The sequence below is a fragment of the Drosophila miranda genome (genome assembly GCF_003369915.1).
Source record: "Drosophila miranda strain MSH22 chromosome Y unlocalized genomic scaffold, D.miranda_PacBio2.1 Contig_Y2_pilon, whole genome shotgun sequence".
NCBI lineage: Eukaryota > Metazoa > Arthropoda > Insecta > Diptera > Drosophilidae > Drosophila > Drosophila miranda.
The window spans coordinates 25040689-25060410 of NW_022881614.1; the positions used below are offsets into that span (position 1 = coordinate 25040689).

The following is a 19722-nucleotide window of genomic DNA, read 5'->3' on the forward strand; positions in this document are numbered from 1 at the left end:
TCTGGGGATATTCAAAAATCTCAGAGACTATTAAGGCTAGAGTAACCAAATTTGGTATCCGCACTCCTGTTAGATCTTACTATAAAACGTGTATCTCCAAATTTCGCCCCACCCCCTTCCGCCCACACAAAGGACGAAAATCTGTTGCATCCACAATATTGCACATTCGAGAAAACTAAAAACGCAGAATCATAGATAATGACCATATCTATCAGATTGCTGAATCTGGATCAGATCAGATCATTTTATAGCCAATAGGAACAAATCAATTTGCAGTGGCTACGCAGCGCCCGACGTCACGCTCAGCCTGATTTTCTGTCTCTCTCGCACGCACGCTTTGTCGTGTCGTTTAATATTAGCGGCGTCTGCCGGAGGAGAGCCATACTGACTTAGTATCGGGTATAACCGTAGAGTTGCGGTGTCCGCAGCAACTCACAACGTTCCAACTCGTTTTTTGTAATATTGGTGTTGCTCGGTGCAGATGCCACAAGAAGGGGGTAGTCGACAGTATCATACGCGATCACGCGTAAACAAAACAGTGGACCAGATAGGAGAAGTGTCAGGGGCGATGTTTGATCAAGATCGGGAGGAACTTGGAGCTGTGGGTGGGAAACGTGAAGAGGGGTGCGATCCAAGCAGGCGAATCACGCTCACAGAAGGGGCCTGCGCAGAGAAAGTAGAAGAAAATAAAAATGAATTAGATAGACGTAAATTGCATGCTAGGTTAAGGAACTTATCATATGAAGAGCGCTTAAGAAATTATTTAGAAAACCCGAAATAGAATATTTTCTGAACTACGAGTGGATGGTATGCGAGCACTGTCGGTGCGGGTGAGAAAGGCGAGATCCCGGTTTAAGCAAAGGCGAGCTATGAGGAGGCAGGTGATTGCTTCAGTAAAGCGTTGTTGCAAGAAAGACCTGAGAGTTTTCGCAGAAATCTCTATAATGGGCGAGTCCGTGCGAGGCCTGTTGGATTCAGGCGCTACACACAGCATGCTAGGGTGTAATGGTCAGGAATTCCTGGAAAAGCTGGGCGTGGAGGCTCGTCGATATTCTTCTATAGTGAAGGTAGCGAATGGGGAAGATCGCACAATCGTTGGCCGAGTAGAATTACCGGTGAAATACAAGGGAGAGGTAAAAAGATTAAAGTTTTTCGTATGCCCTTTCTTGGAACAGGAAATTTACTTGGGGGTAGACTTTTGGCGGGTATTCTCATTGGCTCCTGAGGTGATGGGAGAAGGTACAGTAGGGGCATCTCACAGATTAGTGGAAGAAATGCTGGCTGATCAAGTCGCTCACTATGTGGAAGGCCCGGAGAAGGAGATAGTGCAGGAAGAATGGGAGTTGTCAGAAGAGCAAAAGGCAGCCTTGGATCAGGTGAAGGCAGATTTTCTGACTTTCGAAGCCGTAGGCCTGGGGAGGACGTCGAGAGAGACTCACAAAATTCAGTTGGTGGAGAAGGCCGAGCCTGTGAAGGATCGACATTACCCGCTGTCGCCAGCGATGCAGGAAGTGGTGTGTGGTGAGGTGGACAAAATGTTGGCTTTGGGAGTCATCGAGTACAGTGATAGTCCGTGGAGCAACCGTACCACCGTGGTGCGAAGGCCGGGCAAAAATCGTTTCTGTCTCGATGCCCGAAAGCTCAACAAAGTAACCATCAAGGACGCTTACCCACTTCCTAGCATCGAGGGGATTTTGTCGCGTCTCGATCAGACGATATATATCTCCAGCGTCGACTTAAAATTCGCTTTTTGGCAAATCGAGCTGGACGAGCAGAGTCGACCATATACGGCGTTCACGGTGCCGGGACGGCCTCTGTACCAGTTCCGTATGATGCCCATTGGCCTCTGCAACGCCGCACAACGCCTATGTAGACTGGTCGATAAGGTGATTCCAGTTGAGATGCGTTCAAACGTCTATGCGTATCTCGACGACTTGCTGATTATAGCTGAGGACTTCCAAACGCACGTGAAGATTCTGCGACAGGTTGCCGAGCGTCTACGAGAAGCAAATTTAACGATAGGGCTGAGCAAATCTCATTTTTGCTATAAAAACATTAAATACCTGGGATTTATAGTGGGAGGAGGAGCGCTGAAGATGGATCCGGATCGTGTGTCGGCCATTTTGCGCATTCCCGAGCCGCGATCTGTTCGAGAATTGCGTAGTTTCCTGGGAACTGCGGACTGGTACCAGCGCTTTATGAAAAACTATGCTGAGATGGCCGGTCCGCTCACAGACGCCCTGAAAAAGTCGGGAAATGGAAAGTTTAAATTGACGGAGGCAAAACGAGCCATGGGGGAGCTAAAAGCTGCACTCACCTCGGCACCAGTCCTGGTACACGCGGATTTCAAGCGGCACTTCTACATAGAGTGCGACGCCTCACATTATGGGGTAGGAGCCGTACTCTTCCAACAGGATGACGAGCAGAACGAGAGGCCCATAGCGTTTTTCTCTGCCAAACTGAATTGCCACCAAAAAAACTACTCGGTGACAGAGAAGGAGTGTCTGGCAGCCCTCATGGCGATCCTTAAGTTCCGTCCGTACGTAGAGCTTATGCCGTTTACAGTCATAGCTGACCACGCCAGTCTCAAATGGCTCATGACCATGAAGAACCTGGATGGTCGCTTAGCTCGTTGGTCCCTTCAACTGCAGGCCTTCGATTTCGGCATAGAACACCGGAAAGGAGCGGACAATGAAGTGGCAGATACATTGTCGCGCAGTATTGAAGAGCTGGAAGTGGATCCGAGTAGTATCCTGGGTTTTCAAACGGTGGAGTTTGAATCTGGAGAATATCAAGAGTTAAGGAAGGAAATAACAGAGAACCAAGACCGCTTACCTGATCTCCAGAATGTTGACGGCATGATATTCAAGCGCATGCGCTTTGAACGATTGGATGATCAACTGGAGGGCGCGTCTGGAAATTTTAGACAAAGCACATTCGGAAGAGAAGACAGCGCACGGAGGAATCGCAAAAACCTTGCACTTATTGCGTAGACAGTTTTACTGGCCGAACATGGCGGTAGAGGTGCGGGATTATATCCGACGGTGCACCGTGTGCAAGGAGTCGAAAGCGCAGAATTATTGGATGCAGGTCGGGATGGGGCAAGAAGTGGTCACTGAGCGCCCATTCCAAAAACTTTATATTGATTTTTTGGGCAAATATCCGCGGTCAAAGAACGGTCAGGCGTGGATATTTATTGTAGTTGACCAGTTCTCTAAGTTCACATTCCTAACATTGGATGCAGGTCGGGATGGGGCAAGAAGTGGTCACTGAGCGCCCATTCCAAAAACTTTATATTGATTTTTTGGGCAAATATCCGCGGTCAAAGAACGGTCAGGCGTGGATATTTATTGTAGTTGACCAGTTCTCTAAGTTCACATTCCTAAAGACCATGACCAAGGCCCCAGCAAAGGAAGTTGTAAGATTCCTCGTTCACGAGGTGTTTTACAAGTTTGGAGTGCCGGAGATGATTCACTCGGACAATGGGGCTCAGTTCGTCTCGAAAACTTTTAAGGATATGACCGATGCATTCGGAGTCACTCATATGAGGACGCCAGTGTATTCTCCGCAGAGTAACGCAGCCGAACGCGTGAATCGCACAGTACTCAGCGCGATTCGGGCGTATCTGGAAGACGATCACCGGGACTGGGATGTGCATCTGCCGGAGATAGAACTGGCTATTAGGAACTCGGTTCACGAGGCGACAGGCGTAACACCATTCTTTGCAGTCTTCGGGCAGCAAATGTATTTGCATGGGTCATGCTACAAGCTGGCAAAGCGACTGCGGTCAATCGGCGAGAATGACATATCGCTGCTGGAGGGTCAGGACAAGCGACAACTCATCCAAGAGAGGATTCGCGCTAGTTTACATCAGGCATACGAGCGTAGTAGGGTAAGGTACAACCAGCGAGCTCGGGTGTTTTACGCGAGGCCGGGACAAGAGGTATTCCGCCGAAATTGTTTGTCCTTAGTGACTTCGGAAAAGGCTTTAGTGCCAAGTTCGCGCGCAAATTCATCCGATGCCGGGTAGTGAAGCCAGTAGGAGAGAACGCGTATGCTCTGGAGGACCTTAACGGCCGTCCCATAGGAGTGTACCACGCCAAAGACCTGAGAATGTAGTGAGGTGTGGGTGTGGCATACGTTGGGCGCGGCAGAAGAATGCAGGGCACGCCGGCGTGTGCTCAATAGTGGGCATGCCCACGCGTATGTTGTCCCTCCTGGGACTGACGACATACTCGTGGTGGTGTTCCAGTCTCACCTGAACGATAGGTGGCCAGGGCTGAGGGCGACGCGCCGTCTAGCGGAAGTCCAGGGAGGCTCGATGGTGTATGGGGACATCGGGGGGAGCTGGAGCCGTACTGGGGATATAAGTAATAGAATAGGATTAGTTATATGTATTAGTAAGGGGAAAAAGGGGATAAATAGGAGTGAAAATATTAGAAAACGTGGATTGGATTATGGAAATCGTGGAGCGTGGACGGAAGAGTAACGTCGAAATTTGAAATTTTGTGCTTAAAACAGAAAGTTTGAAGTGAGTACAGAAAAAAGCGGGCGAGAAAATAGGTTGTAATGCAGAAAATTTTACTCACAGCCGGCAAGGAATATAGCCACCAGAACCGGGCCAGAAGGTTTCCGGGAGAGGAACACTGGAGTTCGAGAAAGTCGACTGCAGAGAAGAAGACTGTCCAACATGAACCTGAGTGAGTTCGTTCCAGTTGCGCGTGTGTGAGCCAAGTAGCGCGGGACGTGTGAAGGGGGAGGGTAAAAGAGGACGATTTAGCTGCCAGGGCGATTCTAGCCACACCGCACGATCGTTGCATCGCCTTCAAGTGAGTGCCACACGTTTGGTCTCATTCACCACGTAAAAACCCCGAAACCCTATTCACACACACACACGCGCACACGTATACACGACCTATATAAATTTAGGGCTGACCGGCCACGGCCAGCGATCGCCCGCGTCGTTTGAAGGAAAAAAAAACATAATCGGCACTCCAAGCACCGTTCCACATTAAATGTTATTTTGTTCTGTGTGTTGTCCTTTATTCAGTATTTAGTATTAGCTTAATATGTAAAACACCAACACCTTTCACGAACCTAAATCTGCGATCAGCTGCTCAGTTCCAGAACATTAACCCTTAGTGGGTGACGCGGGGGTCCCATCAGTCCACCGTATTTGGTCGAGCGATTTGTGGAAAAATTTTGTTTATTGTTTATGTCCCGGGGACCCTTAACAAGAGCTCTTGGTAGGTTAAGTCTCCGTAGGGGCCCGAGTTAAATTAACTCCCGTAAAACTGGATCCACTCATCTACACATATTCCATTACGTATGGGTGAGGGTATCCCTGTTGGTTGAACGAAATTTCAGCAGTTATTTCCGGGTTTGCCTTTGTGTCGAACGTTTTGGTGTTTCTTTTTGGTTAGTGATAATTTTGAGTATAGCTATTTATTAATGAGAAAGATGAAATTGTCAATTTATGATTATTAAAGCTTGGATATATACTGAAGCATGATGCCGTAAATTTAAAATAGAGGGAGGACGCCTGGCGTAAGCCATGGATTAGGCCAGCCGTTACCGTTCCAGCAGAGGGTGGCCTAAATGAACGTTATATTTGGTCACAGGTAGGGCGGGCGCGCGAAGTGATAACACCCAAGCTTCACCCACTTGATAGCCGTCTGTTTATGATTTTCTTTGTCTTTAGGTTGTTGTTAGTTTTGATGTCCCGAGAAGTAGTATGTCTCCATCTTTGTCAACATATGGCGGGCAAGGGGAACTACCCAGCCATGGGGTCGACAGCTAGCCGGCATTGCCCTCTGGGAAACAAGCCAAGTGTAACACAGGGTATGTGTGCATGGAATGGGACTCATTGTTGTCAACCGGTTATGACAACAGTTTTGTACACTATTGGAAAATAATAACAAAAAGTGGGAATAAATGTTTAATAGGCTTTTCATTGAATATTAGATTGGTTTTGTACTTTTTCGGATCTCTGTTGGGTTATCATCTCTAGAGTCTCCTTGTGTCTCATCTCGGCTCGCTTCTGCTTAAAAGTGCGCTGGGTGTTCCTTCCGTCCACACGATTTCTTCGCAAGACACCACGTTCCATAGCCTGGCGTAGCTCTTGTGCCACATCAATGTCCGTAGGGATGTGAATTTGCCGGATCATGCGATTGCGAACCATAAAATTGTCGAATGGATGTTGCCCGCCATTGCGATCAATGAGAACGGCATTTGAGAGCTCACAGGTCATGTGTCCGTCGGCTATATCGACAACTCCAGCCACAGAAGTCTCATTTCGTAGGTCCATCAGCACAGAGTGTCCTTGCAGCATCACAGGCCAACAGTTGAGAGTGTTGGCAATTAAATACTTTTCTTGTGAACTGAATTTCTGCATTTTTATAGAATTTGCATGAATTTGATTCAAATTATTTACAGGCTGCAAGGGTACAAGCAAACTTAAATTATCTTCCTTGGAAATGAGAAATTTCTCTGCTTACTTCTCACCACCGGAGACAATAGAAATAAAATTTTTTGGTTTTAAATCTCAAGGATGATCGGATTTTGATCGTAGCACTGTAGCCGCATTGATCAGACAGGTCGACAATAGAAATAAAGGCAAATAAAGACAATAAACTTTGTTTTGTTCCGCAATTGCTCTGCTCGCCAGTGTGACCGCGGATTTATCGATAAAATATATCGTCCGACCCTCAGAAATGTACCGAAACATACCGCCTCATTTTCAAAATATACTGACGAATTCAAGTTATATTTTACATATTCCACGTTTTTGATATTCCGTCGAATATTACTAGCTATATAGTACATTTAGCCATGCCATCATAATTTTATGCGATTGATGAATCAATTTTCTATTTAACTGGTGTATTCTTAATACTTTTATTGCATTTTGCGTAAAAAGAGGTTTTAGCGAAATAAATAAATAAGTCAAACAAAAAACAAGTAGCGAAATAGGTCAATCAAAACAAACGAAAAAGGAAAATGCTCAATTTTGATATTCCATTGAATAATACTGACTAACTAAATCTCTCAGCAATGCCCACATAGTTTTATCCCATTGATGAATAAATTTTCTACAAGATTGGATAGTTTTTAATCATTGCTTTTATTGTATTTATTGTAAAAAAAGGTTTAAACGAAAAAGTTCAACAAAAAAAGAGTCGCTATATTGCGTGTAAGCCGTAGTATAGGCCTTTGTATTAATATTGATATGAAGATAAAACGAAACTAATAAAGACCTTTTCTCAAATTGAAATTTTTTAGACATATTCATGTATATGATGAGTGTTTTGTATATATATCTCGATCCTGATACCTATTCTTGGTCCCTACAAGAAGAAAATAATATTAAATAATATTGAATAATATTAAAAAATATTAAAAATATATAGTTTTTGCCTGGGATAACTATGTTTTATGTGGACGTTGACATGCAATGACTGCATCTTTCAAGAGGCGATGCAGTTACTGCACCGTCAAGTGGCCCGTGTGACACCAGCAGAAGGCTGTTACGCGCGGATCCCAGGCAAAACGCAGCCCTCCTCCCGCCCAACCGACCGAGGGGCGCTGCCGCATGACGCGCGGTGCGTAGCCGAACCAAACGCGAACATGCAAGAAATATAGCTATTAGACTAACATTCGAGGAAAATTAGTACTAAACTTACTAAGAAACTAAGCATGCAATCAAAGTACAAATACCACTACAGTTACTAATTAATAGAAAGGTGTGTAAGGATTAATAATTTAATAAGAGGAAGAGAATTAGTGGTGGATATAATATGGTAGAGGGAATTATAATCCGAGCATAAGACCCTAAACGGTTCATGCAAGGAATAATTCGATCTACAAAGTGGAAGGAACAACGGTATAAAATTTCTAGTCAGTCTAATAGGAATCGTGAAGTTTATGCGGCTCAACAGATCAGGGCTGTCTACGACGCACCCGACCAAGTTGTGCATAAATATCACACCAAGCATTTTTCTACGGTTAACTAAGGATGGGAGGTTTACTAATAGTAGTCTACTAGAGTAAGATGGGAGTCTTACACCCGCATCCCAGTTAAGGCCCCGCAGAGCAAAGAGTAAAAAGTTTTTCTGTACTGATTCTATACGGTCCTGGTGTACTTTGTACTGAGGGCACCATACACAGGAGCCGTATTCTAAGATCGGACGAACAAGCGAGGTATAGAGAGTCTTTGTTATATAGGGGTCGTCAAATTCCTTTGACCACCTCTTTATAAACCCAAGCACGCTCATGGCCTTATTTACCATGGTAGAAATGTGTTCGGAAAACTTTAACTTGGGGTCTGACATAACACCCAGATCATCCACCAGGGTAATTCTCTCAAGAGAACCACCAAATAGGGTGTAAGGAGCCAACAAAGGGCTAGAACGATGAAATGTCATAACTTTGCATTTCGAGGCATTAAGGTGTAACAAGTTTGCACAACACCATGACTGAAAGTTATTGAGATCGGATTGCAAGCGAGAATGAAATGAAATTTCCTTGTACTGGACACAGAGTTTAACATCATCCGCATACATAAGTACTCGAGAGTATGTTAATACTGAAGGTAAGTCATTAATAAAGAGTGTGAAGAGTAAGGGGCCTAGATGGCTGCCTTGTGGTACTCCCGAAGAAACCTTTACTGGGAAAGAGAGGGAGTTTTTGAAGAGGACTCTTTGAGACCTAGAACAAAGATAGCTAGAAATCCATCTCAGGAGGTTGGGCGGAAACCCTAAAAGGTCAAGTTTATGCGCTAAAAGGGAATGGTTTACAGAGTCGAATGCTTTACTAAAGTCGGTGTAAATAACATCCGTCTGTAAGTTACCTTGAAAGCCTTTAATAATGAAAGAGGTAAACTCTAACAAGTTCGTGGTGGTTGATCGCCGCCTTATAAATCCATGCTGAGTTGGAGATATAAGTGACTTGCAGAGATGTTGCAAGTGCGGAGTTAAAACCTTCTCAAACATTTTAGGAATAGCGGATAACTTTGCTATACCTCTATAATTTTTTGCATCAGACTTGCTACCTTTTTTATGGAGAGGAATTATAAACGATTCCTTCCAGATCGGGGCGAAGCAAGAAGAATCAATGGATAGGGTGAATAGTTTAACCAAAGGTCCACACAGAGCCTCGGCGCAGTACCTGAGTACACAACCTGGAACCCCGTCTGGACCCGGTGAAAACACCGGCTTAACTAGTCGAAGATCATGAAGTAGGGAACATTCATTTAACAAGGGACTGAAAATGCCGTTCGACCTCGGTAAACCGTATGGGTACGGGTGACCAGAGTAGCTTTCCTCAGAATAGGTGGTTTGGAAGAATTGGGCAAAAAGATCGGCAATTGCCTGATCATTATTTGCCGACGTATTACAAAATGATAGCGAGGATGGGTGTGCGGACGTTCTACGCTTACTGTTTACGAAGCTGTAAAACTGTTTAGGGTCCTGAGAAAAACGTATCCTGCATCGAGATAGGTAGTTCTTATAGCATTGAGCATTAAGAACTGAAAAGTTTGACCGAGCTAATACATAGCGAGAGTGAGAAGTAGGAGAACCCACTTCTTGAAATTTGTTATATAGTCTTGATTTTAAGTTTTTTAGACTGGATAACTCTTTGGTAAACCAAGGTGGTTTTCCAGATCTAGTCGGACAAGAAAGCGGGACACAAGAATCGAAAAATGTGCCAAGAGCATTGTAAAAAATGTTTGTGCCTTTTATGATATCAGTGCACAAGTACAAAGCGGACCAATCAAAATCCCTAATGAGGTTATTAAGCTTCGCAAACTCGGCTTTACGAAAGCAGCGGACACGTTCGGGCAGCCTACTCGACCGATCCAATACAGTTGGTCCTATATCTAGCGACACCTCGAAAGTAGGGTGGTAGGCGTCTTCAGGTATAGTGAGCGGAAGGGCTCGGGTTAACAACACTATGGTCGGATCCGATACAAAGCACAGATCAAGCAATCGACCCAAGGAATTATTCACATGGTTGACTTGAGACAGGGATAGGTCAAGCAAGCCGTCAACAAAGTCATGTCGTGACATGGGCACTAGGATACTAGACTCGTTTACCGAAGACCAAACAGTTCCTGGCAAGTTGAAGTCACCAAGAACTATCATACGATCTTTATCAGATAGCGAGGAAGAAACAGCGGTTAAAGCGGACAAGTGTTGCTCATAAATTGAAATATCCGAAGAAGGTGGGATATACGAGCAAGTAATGAATATAGCGAAAGCGGGAAGAATCAGTTTTACACACAGGAATTCCAGTTCCTGTTGAACTTGGACTGTGAAGTGTTCCGACGTGAAGTAAGAGTCCACTGCAATTAGAACCCCCCCTGCCCGTCGAGACGAACGGTCCTTTCTAAAAGTTGTGTACCGACCTGCCAAAACCTCGGAACTAAGAATGTCCGGCTTTAACCAGGTTTCAGTAAACACAATAACGTGGGAAGCAAATGCAACACTATCCCGGAAAAGAATGCTGAGCTTACTACGCAAGCCTCTTACATTCTGATAGGTTACTAAAAGAGAAGTTAGTTTTTTGGAAAGGTGGAAGGTGTCACTATGTTCATAATTCTATAACATCCATTTCCCCCAGGGTATGTGTGCATGGAATGGGACTCATTGTTGTCAACCGGTTATGACGACTAATTCCTGGTTATTCTTTCTTCCGTCGAATATTCCCAGCTAAATCGAACATTTAGCCATGCCCACATAATTTTATACGATTGGTGAATCTATTTTCTACTTGATTGGCCTATTCTAAATACTTGCTTTTATTCGATTTCATATAACGTTGAAAATGACAGAATATACCATCATATAGCAAGGGTGCCAACTTGTTTATAATAGAAAAATGTACAAAGTTAGGTACATTTCGGCACATTTTAAGATATCTGGAATTAAAACTAAGATTGTAGAGTGGTTTGCAGCCTTGGGCCTATATAGCTGTGCCACGCTCCAGATTCTGTTTGATCTCTGCAGTGTGCTCGCCATAGAAACGGTCCAGCTTCTTGTTGAACTTGGAGTTGCGCTCGTTGATGAAGTCCACATTGGCGTCGTCGTTGTATATGCGCCTTCTCGAGTACTTCTTTCTGCGTTCTATTTGCTGGTCCAGATCGTTGACCATTTTGTTGATGGCTGACGGAGTGTCTTTTGTCAGGGCATGCAATGTTGTGTGTGGACCTCCGTAGAAGGCCTCTCCGAGCTCAGCCTTTTGTTTCTCATACTTTTCCATGTCTCGTGCGGGCATACCTTTGACCAGGCGGCTGTATTGCCTTGCTGTTTGTGCCTCATACGTGGAGAAGCCTAGGTCGGGGTTGCCCTTGCGTTTTTTTCTTCTTTTCGATGCGGCATCGATGGCGGACACCTCCAACAGCTTCATGCGCTCATAGTCCTTGCCGGCGGCTTGGGCATCTTCGCGAGCCTTGTCATCTGCCAGAAGCCACTCTGCTTGGCGTTTTCGAGCTTCCCAGTTTTTCGGCAGTTTTTTACGGGCGTCCTCCGCCACAACTTCCTGATGATTGTCTGTGCGGGCTTCCTGCCGTTTCTTGTGCAGATCGAGCAGACGCGCCTTGCGTTCTGCCAGTTTGTCCGAAGCAGATTTGCTCTGCTCCATTGTTCAATTTGTAGTGAAACTAGTTTAATTATTTAAATTTTGTGAATTTCTTTGTTTATCTTTCCTTGTTTTCTTCTCTGGTGTAAAACCACGTTGGCATCTCCAACAGAACAGCTGTCTGGCAACTAGTTGGCAGGGCCAGCATTTTGCGCGAACATGCGAATGTGCTGTTTATGAACCAACACGTGCGAGGTTTGTTTTCTTTTTTGCTAGGAACCAGCCACCAAAATGAAGTTTTCGTACAAAGTAAGTTGCTATAATCTGTATAGAGCACTTAACCCAACCTCTGCTGTTATAGTTTTCCAACTTGTTGGGTACAATTTATCGCAATGGTAATTTGGTCTTCTCGCCGGATGGCAATTCAGTTATTAGTCCCGTGGGCAATCGGATAACGGTGCACGATTTGAAAAAGTAGGTTGCAAGAATTTAATGGCCAACCGAATTACATTACCCTTAACCATCCCATCAGCAATAAATCGCGCACCCTTTCGTTGGAGTCCCGCTATAATTACACAAACATTGCGCTTTCTCCCGATGGAAGACTGCTGATCGCTGCTAACGAGCAGGGCGATGCTCAACTCATCAGCATGGTGTCCTGCACGGTGATACACAGGCACAAATTCCAAACTGGCGTGCAGTGCATCTGCTTCAGTCCCGATGGAAAATATTTTGCCGTGGCGCGTGAGAATTTGGTGCTCATCTTCTGCGCACCAGGAGAAATAACCGGAGATTACAACCCGTTCGTGCTGAAACGGAGCTTCCTCGGTGGCTATGATGATGTTACCTGGCTGGATTGGTCTTCAGATTCGCGGCTACTGGCCATTGGCTGTCGTGACAGCTCGACAAAGATCTGCGCTATCAACTACACAACGAATTTCCGCACTTACAACTTAACTGGGCACACGGATGGCATTGTATCCTGCTTCTTCGAAGCCAATAGCTTGCATCTCAACACAATCAGTCGGAATGGACAGCTTTGTTTGTGGGAATGCAGCTTGGCCCCATCGGATTTGGAGGATCCAGAGAAACCCGAGGTGCCAGCTCCAAAAAGCAGGAAGCTGGAGCAAAAGGACTCGGACAATGAATCCGAAGACGATGTAGAAAACGTGGTAGAGAAGCAGGCTTTAAAAGAAGACTCGGCAGCTATCGCCCTCGATGTGAATGAACTGAAGGACGAGGCAGTTAAGAAGATGCATCCCTTCTTTTATAAAAAGCTGGCCCGACACTATCTGGCTGATGAACCCCGCAAAGAGCAAAGGGATGTCCAGTTGACGGCAGCCAACTATAACAGGCGCACTAAGGTCTTGGTCGTGGCCTTTAGCACCGGAGCATTCTACCTCTATGAGCTACCCGACGTGAACATGATTCATTCGCTGAGCATTTCCGACTATCCCATCTCGGCGGCGATATTCAACTGCACTGGTGATTGGGTGGCCTTGGCGTCGCGTGAGATCGGACAACTATTGGTCTGGGAATGGCAAAGCGAGCAGTATATTATGAAACAACAGGGCCACAGCAGCGAGATGACCTGCATTGCTTACTCTTCAGATGGCCAGTACATTGCCACTGGCGGTGAGGACTCCAAGGTGAAGCTGTGGAACACCCAAAGCAGCTTCTGCTTCGTCACCTTCAGTGAGCACACCAGCGGTGTGACTGGCATTCAGTTCAGTAGGAACAAGAAGTTTTTGGTCAGCAGCTCCCACAGTGCGTGCTTTTGATGTCATCAGGTAGGTTTTACACCGTACAGTTCTTACAGAAGACGATATCTAACATATGTTGATTTTCGTAAAGATATCGAAACTTTAGGACCTTTACCTCACCGAATCCCGCTCAATTTTCCTGCGTTGCAGTGGACTATTCCGGCGAGCTAGTTGTAGCAGGCGGGCAGGATATCTTCGACATATTCCTTTGGTCGGTGAAAACGGGCAAACTTCTAGAGATCATCAGCGGCCATGAGGGTCCAGTGGTCTCGTTGGCTTTCTCGCCAGTAGCTACATCTTCCACTCTGGTTTCGGGTTCTTGGGACAAGACAATCAAGATTTGGAACTGCCTGGAGAGCAATAGCGAGCATGAAACCATTGATGCTGTCTCAGACGTCACAAATGTGACATTCAGTCCCAGCGGTGAAGAGGTGAGAACGAAAGATATGCCGCACCTAGATCATACTACAATACACCCCTATTCAGATTGCTGTTGCCACATTGAGCGGTAACATAACCATTTTTGACATCAAATCTGCCAGTCAAGTGACCAGCATAGAGGGACGCAATGATCTGAGCAGCGGTCGCATGGAAACCGATGTGATAACAGCCAAGAAGAATGCCCAAGCCAAGTGAGTCCTCGTAGCAATCGAAATCGTTCAAGTTTCAATTTAGTTAATTTCAGTTACTTCTCTACCATTGAGTACTCTGCGGATGGGGAGTGTCTGTTGGCTGCTGGAAAGTCTCCCAATATTTGTATTTACCATGTTAAGGAGGGCATCCTCCTCAAGAAATTCCAGATCACTCAAAACCACAGCTTAGATGGGCTGAATGTAAGCATTTTCCAAAAGCACATTGATTTAATGTAATATATAAATGTATTTTTTGCTACTTATTAAATTAGGATTATATCAGTCGGAAGAATTTGAGCGAATTCGGCAATATGACTTTGGTGGAGCATCGCGAAGAGTTTGAGGGCGGAAAGGTTGCCATTCGATTGCCTGGTGTACGCAAAGGAGATATGTCCTCCAGACGCTTCCAGCCCGAGGTGAGAGTGTTCTCTGTAAAGTTCTCGCCCACTGGTCAGGCCTTTGCAGCTGCTGGAACGGAGGGTCTCTGCATCTATGCCTTGGATAAAGGTAAGCTATATCTAAAGGGTTTAAGATTGTTTTTCCATATGTTCACTTCATTTTGTTTCCCATTCAGGCGTTGTCTTTGATCCGTTTGACTTGTCGCTGGAAGTGACGCCGAAGGCGGTCCATGAGTCTCTCAAAAAGCTGAACTTCACAAAGGCGCTGGTTATATCCTTGAAGCTAAATGAACCCAATTTGATTGCTTTGGTGGTGGAGCGTGTGCCGTACAGGGATAGTAAGTAGAATGCTAAATCGTTTTTTATATCCATGGGCCAGTCCTTGTCAGTTGGGCAATCTTCGGCCTTGCCGTGTCTAAAAATAGCAGCGACACACTGTCATGTGCCAGAAATTCATATTCGTACAGGTGTGAGATTGTATGTACGGATGGAGGTTGTACATACTTTTTTTGACGGTCAGACACCAATAGTATAGCAGGATTTCGGAACGTGTACCTCTAGCTATGCTCTAACTAGCTCGCCGGAATGTCGTGGGATCTTTCCTACTCTCCTATTTGCTATACGAACACATTCGAAAAGATGTTTTAGGTACACTTGATTTAATGTTCAAAAGGAACTCTACAAAAGAAATCAAAAAGAAAATAATGTGGATTTTAACTAACTGTTTAACCGACTACCGACAAATAGTCAGGTTATATTCCGTCGCTCTTGAGGAACTCAGATGACTTTGACCCCTTCTCTACCCTCCCTACCTTTAGTATGCCGTTTAATCGACAGCATAACCCTCATCGAGCGCATCTCTTTTTTGATCATCGGACTTCCTCAGGCTCTACTCAGGACAAACACGAAAGGTTTAATGTTCCATTATTATCTACTAATTATTATTTAATAATTCAAAATTTAAGGGTTTGGACTTCATGGTTTTCCAGATAAGTATAAACTTAGCATAAAGTAATTAAATAAAGAAGGAAGAAATAGTAGCAAGTTATACCTAGTTATATGTATATATGTATATAGGACTTATGTGTAGAGAATATGGCGTAAAAGAAATTAAATTGGAAAGAAGAGAAAAATATGATAATTATATAACTAGAAGGCAAACGTGAAAGAAAAATTAGTAGCCGATCCGCTTTAAATTATGGCACGGATATGGTTGTTTTATATACCGGAATATAAGTTTTATAAGACAGATATATATTTCGAAAATACTCGAGAATTCCGTTTAAGGAAGTTTCGTAACTCACTCATACTTTATACGAATTATCCGGCGTGTCCGTTGAGCTCAAGGGGCGACGTAGGAACATATTCTGAGGAAGGGAGAACATTTATGAATATACAGGTCTTCACTTCTAATTCGGATGAAACACCGATTTTCTTTCCATTTCCATACCCGTACGACGACGAATTGCCACTCAACGGCTGATCTTAAAAAAATGTGGTTTTCATTTGCGCTAATTTCTAATTATGGGTAATTATATACATTATTGGTTTTTTTTTTCTTTTTAAACCTATGCAATACAAAAATAGTTAGTGCGTAGCCTAATCTTTAATAAATGGAAAATCTCACGACGAGACTCAAAACTAATACTTCGGTACATTTTCACACGACGACTATTAAACGACAGTGTGGATCGCCGCAGAATAATGTTTTATTTTCACAGTTTGAGAACCACTCCACACACTGCGAAGAACTACATGCGAAAGCCTTAGCCGCGCGCTTAATTCATAAGCGAGAAGGGTGACGAGTGCGGCATATTAGTTTCTCCGAATTCGCAAGAAAACCATTCTTCTCGTCTTACTCCAAAATGTACTTCAGCTCAAGTATGCATCCACATAACTTCGGGTTTCACTCTAGTATATCTTCGGACGGCTCTTTCTGGTTTAGTTGGTTGTAGTTATCGTTGGTTTATGTAGATGCTGGTTTCTGGGAAATCCGAGGTCTTTCCCAGATCTACTAAGAAATCGATGGACTTTGACGACCTCGTTCTTGGAGGGGGGTCAATTGGTTTTTCTTTCCCAGTGTCGAACGTAGTAAGATTTTCAGCGAGATACGAGACTGTTAAAGCTGTGTCACTATTGTAAGGTCCAAATACCTTTTATTTTTCTTAATCCAAAAGGAATAATGCAGTCCACCAGAACTTCAATTTACTTGGCACGTGTTTGATTGCACAACGTTTTCAAATTCACTTGGATATATATATTTGTATAAAAAGACACATCCGAATTCGCACAGCTTCACTATAGCAATGATCTAGCCAGAAGTTCTATTACTTGCATTAGCCCTTACGATCGGAACTTTACCTTCCACAACCAACGGGGTAATCGTACGATTTTAGACAAAGCTTACACCTTGCTTCCCTAGATAACGGAGTAATCGTACGATGCTAAGCAAAGCTTACACATAGCTTCCCTAGATAACGGAGTAATCGTACGATGCTAAGCAAAGCTTACACATAGCTTCCACGACTAACGGAGTAATCGTATGATTTCTAGTAAAACATAACTCCCACAGATCCACGCTGCTTCTCTAAATTAGACATTAAGCTGAAGAGCTTCCATTGAAGAATGGAAGCTTTAACTACTGCTCTCTTGTAATTGATCTCTTATCTTGTTTTTGTAAAGAGCGGAGTTAATGTTAAACGCGAGGGCCGTACTTCCCAAGCTGTTCTCTTGAGTTTTAGAGTCACAACTGGCCACTACACCACAGTTGAGGAAGCGCTAGTTTTAACTGGCGAAGCCTAAACGGAAAAAGGACAGGTGCCTAGTGTTTCACTTGTATGTCTTTGAGGTGAAATATTCCTAAGTTTTTACCCTGTTCGTTCTTCAGTTGATAATAGGATGAGCCAACTCGTCTAGATACCACGGCTGAAATAAAAACCGGCGCTAACTTTGCATTGAACTTTTTAATAGCATTGCTTTGGCAGAAATTGCGGGCAAGTACTGGCTCTCCAACCTTAAACTCTACTTTCCGACAGCGTAGATTATATCGCCTAGCATTTTGTTCATGTGACTCTTTCACCTTTTTCTTTGCCGATTCGCGAATAATTTGTAGTGCTTCCGGATAACTAATGCGGCTATCCTCCGATAAGAGTCTTAAGCGGCGAAGCAACTCATAGTCTTTGCCATTCAGAATCATATTTTGTCCAAAGGTTAGGAAATAGGGCGAGTACCCGGTGCTTTGGTGAATGTTGGATCTGAGAGCAGCACTGATTTCCGGTAATTTGGTATCCCAAGTGGAATGATCCCGACTTATGTAAGCTCATATAGCTGCTAACACCGATCTATTGAGTCTCTCACTGGCATTCGCCTGTGGTGAATATATCGCCGTACGAATATGTTGTATCCCAAAGCGGGTTAGAAAAGCCTGAAAGGCTCCAGAAACGAATTGAGATCCGTTATCTGTTAATATCACCTCCAAATGTACTCCAAATGTACAGAACAAATAATTTTCGAGGTAATCGCACACCCGATTGGAAGTAAACACCCTAAGGGGGCATAGGAAATGAAATTTTGTGAAGTGATCTACGATAATAAGTAAACCAATATGCCCTTTCTTGGATCGGGGATATGGACCCAGCAAATCCATATAAAGCTTTTGAAACGGACGATCAGACACCATTGGTTTTCCCATGGGTGGTTTCAACACGGTGTTCGGGTGTTTGGTGTGACGACACACTTCACAATGTAATGTGTCCCGGTGTTCTGGTGTGGTAGCTTTCGAGACGCATTCCACAAACTAGACAACTTGCATAGATGTTATGGTTAGCACTGTGTGGGATCTTTCGGCTAGGGCTCGTCGGATGGGGGGATCTTTCAGTTGTTCCAGCTAAACACATACAAGAGATTCTGGTGCTAACCTGGCCGTTAGGTGTTATACAAATCAAATCAATAGTGCCATATGCATCGCCTCACGGAGTTAGGTCTTGTAATCTCCGCGTTTACCCACCCTACCATGTTAACTCTGCTCGCCTATTTCTTGTGTTAACCCTTAAACCTCTATATGTTCCCCCTTCCCAATACCCCTGTATAGTTATTCTACTCCAATTTCATGTTGATCAATCTTCAGTGTAATTTTAATTTTTAACTCCACTCCAACTAACAACCATCCTCAGCATCACCTCAAATCTTCATAACATCTTATTTATCTACAGTTACAGCAACTTAATTTTAGGGGTTTTTTTATATATATAAAGAGGAGAAAAGTTTAGAAGAACAAATCAAATAATAAGCAAAGCGGTGTTTTTCTTACTTTTAGTGGTAGCTTACGTTTGGTTTTCCATCGCTGCAACAGGCCTGCATGCATTGATGTGTCCTAGATTAGATTATAATGTACAAAATTTAAATGCAAAAAAAATAATAATAATAGCAATAGTAGCTACGGTTGAATTCAGTGTGTGTGTCAATCCTTTTCCTTGAAGACATCCGATATGGATATGTCTGTGCCTATCCAGGCCACGACATAGAATTTCAGAGGCAACTGTATGTCCTCTGCCAAGGTCAAAAATAAGGTTGATCGCAAATTTTCGTTGTGCGGCAGAAGTTTGACCTCCGTTGGATAACTTTCGTCAATATTGAATTACACTGGAGAAACCAAGATCGACTGGCAAAGCTCAGACCCCTTTTGGCGAAGAAAAATTTTATCAGCCACATGTCAAAGCGGGGGGTTATGTAATTACCGTTTGGGGCTTGAAACCGGGTTTATCTTTGGAGAACCACAGATTTTTCGGCTTTTCAGCACACTGATCTTAATTTTTTTTGGGGCAGCTTGGCATGTGCACCCTACTTTCGACGATTTTTTGATTTAAATTTTTCTTTTTTTTTTCAGACACGTGTATAACCTTTTATTCTTTTCTTTTCTTTTATCTCGCCGTACCACCAAACTGACCTTCCACAATTTAGTTCCATGGATTGAATGATCCAGCGCTTGAGCTTTGATTTTGTTTCTTCATCCCATTCTAAAGCACAAGGGCTAGATAACCCAAAGCTCGCTCTCTCGTCAAAAGCTTTCGCTTTATTCCCGTTTATTCCCTTGCATGCAGATAAGCTACAGCTTTGTGCACACAAATAAGTCCATCCAAATATGGGCCGTCACACCACAGGTTATTTTTAAGCTGTTCTACTTGTTCAAAGTAAGCTGGAAAACGGTCATCTTTTAAGTTACGCACTTTTGTAGGTCTTTGGCATGGAACTTTCCTATCTGTTGACCATCTTCTTCTAATTCATAACAGTGGTTACCAAACTTTCGAACTACAGTTGCCTTCAAGAATTTAGGAGCTAATTTTGCATTAAATG

At 43.9% G+C, this 19722-nt stretch overlaps 3 protein-coding genes and 2 long non-coding RNA genes across 8 annotated transcripts; 1 reads left to right on the plus strand and 4 right to left on the minus strand.

Annotated features, from left to right (window-relative positions):
* Positions 1-1727: 1727 nt before the first annotated feature.
* Positions 1728-2355, minus strand: LOC117193259. The gene is made up of 3 exons (XR_004474553.1): positions 2318-2355; positions 2064-2240; positions 1728-1997 (listed from the first exon to the last, which is right to left on the minus strand). It is a non-coding gene; the product is annotated as an uncharacterized LOC117193259 (long non-coding RNA).
* A 3450-nt stretch (positions 2356-5805) lies between these two features.
* On the minus strand, positions 5806-6673 carry LOC117192853 (U7 snRNA-associated Sm-like protein LSm10). Of its 2 annotated transcripts, XM_033397607.1 has the most exons (3): positions 6498-6673; positions 5978-6436; positions 5806-5901 (listed from the first exon to the last, which is right to left on the minus strand). In XM_033397607.1, the coding sequence occupies exons 2-3, from the start codon at positions 6392-6394 to the stop codon at positions 5881-5883; spliced, it is 438 nt and encodes a 145-aa protein (XP_033253498.1). In that variant the 5' UTR covers positions 6395-6436; positions 6498-6673; the 3' UTR covers positions 5806-5880. The 2 variants fall into 2 exon arrangements, with proteins under 2 accessions (XP_033253498.1, XP_033253497.1); XM_033397606.1 differs by lacking the exon at positions 5806-5901 and having other exon boundaries at positions 5932-6436.
* A 4107-nt stretch (positions 6674-10780) lies between these two features.
* Positions 10781-11723, minus strand: LOC117192345 (pre-mRNA-splicing factor Syf2-like). The gene has a single exon (XM_033396992.1). The coding sequence runs from the start codon at positions 11638-11640 to the stop codon at positions 10963-10965; it is 678 nt and encodes a 225-aa protein (XP_033252883.1). The 5' UTR covers positions 11641-11723; the 3' UTR covers positions 10781-10962.
* A 145-nt stretch (positions 11724-11868) lies between these two features.
* LOC117193896 (periodic tryptophan protein 2 homolog) lies at positions 11869-14736 on the plus strand. The gene is made up of 8 exons (XM_033398578.1): positions 11869-11886; positions 11939-12051; positions 12110-13348; positions 13432-13771; positions 13827-13972; positions 14026-14173; positions 14245-14479; positions 14547-14736. Exons 1-8 carry the CDS (start codon positions 11869-11871, stop codon positions 14714-14716), a joined length of 2409 nt encoding a protein of 802 aa, XP_033254469.1. The 3' UTR covers positions 14717-14736.
* Positions 14737-18508: 3772 nt separating this feature from the next.
* On the minus strand, positions 18509-19197 carry LOC117192351. Of its 3 annotated transcripts, XR_004474303.1 has the most exons (4): positions 19107-19197; positions 18810-19048; positions 18697-18742; positions 18509-18590 (listed from the first exon to the last, which is right to left on the minus strand). It is a non-coding gene; the product is annotated as an uncharacterized LOC117192351 (long non-coding RNA). The 3 variants fall into 3 exon arrangements; XR_004474302.1 differs by having other exon boundaries at positions 18810-19176; XR_004474304.1 differs by having other exon boundaries at positions 18516-18575; positions 18810-19176.
* Positions 19198-19722: the final 525 nt, after the last annotated feature.